The sequence below is a fragment of the Nuphar pumila genome, chromosome 16 (genome assembly GCF_984573655.1).
Source record: "Nuphar pumila chromosome 16, dmNupPumi1.hap1.1, whole genome shotgun sequence".
Classification (NCBI taxonomy): domain Eukaryota; kingdom Viridiplantae; phylum Streptophyta; class Magnoliopsida; order Nymphaeales; family Nymphaeaceae; genus Nuphar; species Nuphar pumila.
The window spans coordinates 82274429-82277840 of record NC_143264.1 but is presented as its reverse complement, the minus strand read 5'-3'; the positions used below and the strand labels follow the sequence as shown (position 1 = coordinate 82277840).

The 3412-nt window shown below is 48.9% G+C and overlaps 1 protein-coding gene across 1 annotated transcript; it reads left to right on the top strand.

Annotated features, from left to right (window-relative positions):
• Positions 1-835: 835 nt before the first annotated feature.
• On the top strand, positions 836-2524 carry LOC149813849 (putative aspartyl protease At4g16563). The gene has a single exon (XM_089992060.1). The coding sequence runs from the start codon at positions 862-864 to the stop codon at positions 2314-2316; it is 1455 nt and encodes a 484-aa protein (XP_089848186.1). The 5' UTR covers positions 836-861; the 3' UTR covers positions 2317-2524.
• Positions 2525-3412: the final 888 nt, after the last annotated feature.

Below are 3412 nucleotides of genomic sequence, written 5' to 3'. Positions count from 1 at the left end.
ATCCTAGAAATATGAAAAGTTAAAAAATACATGCTTCTTTTATTCCTTTGGCCCGACACTTCGCTTCTTTAAATTATATCAACTCAGCACTTCATTCCTACAATTACTATTTTGATCCAATGCTTCAGAAAAATACTTATTTGAGGAATTAGTGGATCTGCTTTCATTCACTTTCTTCTTTTTCGCCTTTAGTCCAATGAATATTTTTTCTTTTTTGTATGTTTCAATTAACACAAGACTTGGGACTTAATAAGTGTCTTATCCAAATTTTAATTAAAAAGTGAAGTGATAAAAAATTTTATTTTATTTTGTTAGTCCTCTTAGTATCCATAAGAGGAGTGCATATGAAAAATAGAGTTTGGTACAATCATATGTTTTTCTTTTTGGATTCCATATTCATTATTCCATGAATTCCTGAAAATGAAAAAAGGTTTATAAAAATTCAATATCTAATGAACCCAACAATTGAAATGTTTCCAAATGCCCAATTTATCAATTAATTCTCTATAATGCATTTTTCTTTGATAAATAAACCAACAATAATTCCCTATAATGCATTTTTTTTTAAATAAACCAACAGTGGCTGACTTTTCCCACCATTTTACTCGCACCCCTTGTTTGTTTTCTTGATTCTCCTTTCCTTCCATCCATTCTCAAAAGCATTCATTCTCTTGCAAATTTTTTAAATCCGCTCTTTCTCTCTCTAGTCCTGTATAAAATTTTAACATCGCCCTCTGGTTCCGTCTCTTTCTCTCTCTCTGGACTGCTGCTTCTCATTTTCCTGCAGACATTTAATCTCTCTCTCTCTCTCTCTGCCTATATAAATCACCCCTCCTCCCTTCTCTGAATCTCTCTCTCTACATGGCTTCATCAGCACCACTGTTTCTGCTCTTCCTCTCTCTCTTCTTCTTCCTCCTACCCACCTTCTCTTTGTCCACCCCGCCAACGTTTCTCCTCCTTCCTCTAAACCACAGGCTCACCCATGACCAAGCCCCACAACCGCTCAACCACCTCCTCAAGCTCTCCTCCCTCCGGTCATCCGCCCGTTTCCGATCCCTTCGCCACCATCACCACCACCACCAAAACCACCGCCCTGTCCCCCTCGCCCCAGGCTCCGACTACACCCTCCCATTGACCCTTGGCCACCCGCCTCAGACCGTCCACGTGTACCTCGACACCGGCAGCGACGTCGTCTGGCTTCCCTGCGCCCGCTTCCAATGCATCCTCTGCGAGAACAAGCCCACCCCGCCCTCTCTCCCCCTTCTCCTCTCCTCCACCTCCTCCTTCTCCTCCGTCCGCTGCGGCTCTCCGGCGTGCTCCTCCGCCCACTCCTCCGCCTCATCCTCCGACCTCTGCGCCATCGCCGGCTGCGACCTCGACGACCTGGAGACCGATTCTTGCCGGAAGCCCTGCCCCCCCTTCTACTACGCCTACGCCGACGGGAGCCTCATCGCCCGCCTCGTCTCCTGCCACCTCCGCCTCCCCGCCGCCGGCCTCCGCCTCCGGAACTTCACCTTCGGCTGCGCCCACTCCGCCCTCGCCGAGCCCGTCGGCGTCGCCGGATTCGGCCGCGGAGCGCTCTCCTTCCCCGCCCAGCTCTCCACCCGCCGCTTCTCCTACTGCCTCACCCCCCACCACTTCTCTTTCTCCGCCAGCCACCGACCGGGCGCACTTTTCCTCGGCCGGAAACCCTCCTCCTCCAGCGACGACGACGACGGGGTCTCCTACACGCCGATGCTCAAGAACCCCAGCAAGCCCTACTTCTACTACATAGGGCTCGAGGGTGTCCTCGTCGGAAACCGGTGGATTCCGGCACCGGAGATACTGAGAAGCGTCGACCCCACCGGGAACGGCGGGCTCGTGGTGGACTCCGGCACGACGTTCACGACGCTCCCGGAGGGGTTGTTCCGGCGGGTGCGGGCAGAGTTCGTGCGCGGAATCGGCGGCGCCCACGAGCGCGCGAGCGAGGTCGAGGAGGCCAGCGGGGTGGGGCCCTGCTACTACGTGGAGGGAGACAATTGGCGCAGTACGGTACCCGGGCTGGTGTTCGTGTTCCGGGGGAATGCCAGCGTGGAGCTACCGACGGAGAGCTATTTCTTCAATTTCGGGGGTGGTGGGCCCCAGCCCCAGGGAAGGGCCCACGGGTGCTTCCTAGTGATGGGGGCCACAAAGGGTGAGTTGGACGACGAGGCAGGTGGGCCCGCGGGGGTGCTTGGGAATTTCCAGCAGCAGGACGTGGAAGTCATTTACGATTTAGAAAGGGCTAGAATCGGGTTTAGGCGGAAGGACTGTGGCTCCGTGTGGAACTCTCTTTGACCTTTGTAATACGTTTCTGTATGTTTATAGTGCGATCAATGTAAATATCGTCAGTCAAACGCCACTTTTGGCCTTTTTTTATTTTTCTTCATGCAGGGGACATTTTTGTCATTTCTAGAATGATGTGATGACGATAGGAATGTCTCAGGAAATGACAGGTCGATCCTTGGGTGTAACTTTGTTGGGTTATTTTGGTTATTTTATTTTATTTTCAAAAGACTTTACACGTGGCGAGCTTCGATATGCCATAACATACATCCATTCAATTAACCTTTTGTGCAATAATTTAATCACCCTTAAGACAAGGATTAATTACATTAATGCCACTTTCAGTGTGTCGGGCTGGTCGGCGCGTTGATTCGTACATTCCCACAACGAGCGCAGTCAAAGGTGTGAACGGGGCGGGTTTGGTTTAGACTCAGGTAGAATCAGACTTAGACCAGATTTTCAGGTATGGTATTGGGTCTCCACATGGGTCTAATCGGGTCTACTATAAGAGAAATCATGCCTGGACCCTATAAGAACTACATGAACCAGACCCGATAAAATAATATTTTATATCACTTTTACTTTGAAAAATTACAAGTCTTAATTGAAACATGGGTCGGGCCCGAGTCTGGTATAAAATTTCACAAACTATACTAGGATCCATGTATTAATCAGACCTTTAGGTTCGGACCCGAGTTTTAATCAGGTCTTTTTATTTGTCACCATACCCAAACCTTATAGGGTTTGGTTCCGGTAAACCCGGCCCTTCGACACCACTAAGCCCAATGTGGCCACGGCTTGGTCCTCAATGGTTAGAGTAATGGGTGGTGGGTAAAGCGTTAAACCAGAAGCCAGTGTTAAACTAACATTAAGAAAGCACCAACGGAGGACTCGGACAATATGGTAGGAGCAGTTTGTGCAAGTCACCATGTGATGAGACGTTGCAAGTTCAAACCCAACTTGTATATGATTGGTTCCATAACTGGTTGGTAGTATGAGGCCTGTTTGGGTTGGCAAAAAGATGTTTGTAGAAGTGAGGGGGTCCTAATTCCCCATCTTTGTTATGGAAAAAACATTAAGAAAGCATAAAAAAATGCACGTAAAAATG

Coding starts and splice junctions, on each gene's coding strand:
- LOC149813849 (XM_089992060.1), top strand. CDS start 862: ATGGCTTCATCAGCACCACTGTTTCTGCTCTTCCTCTCTCTCTTCTTC.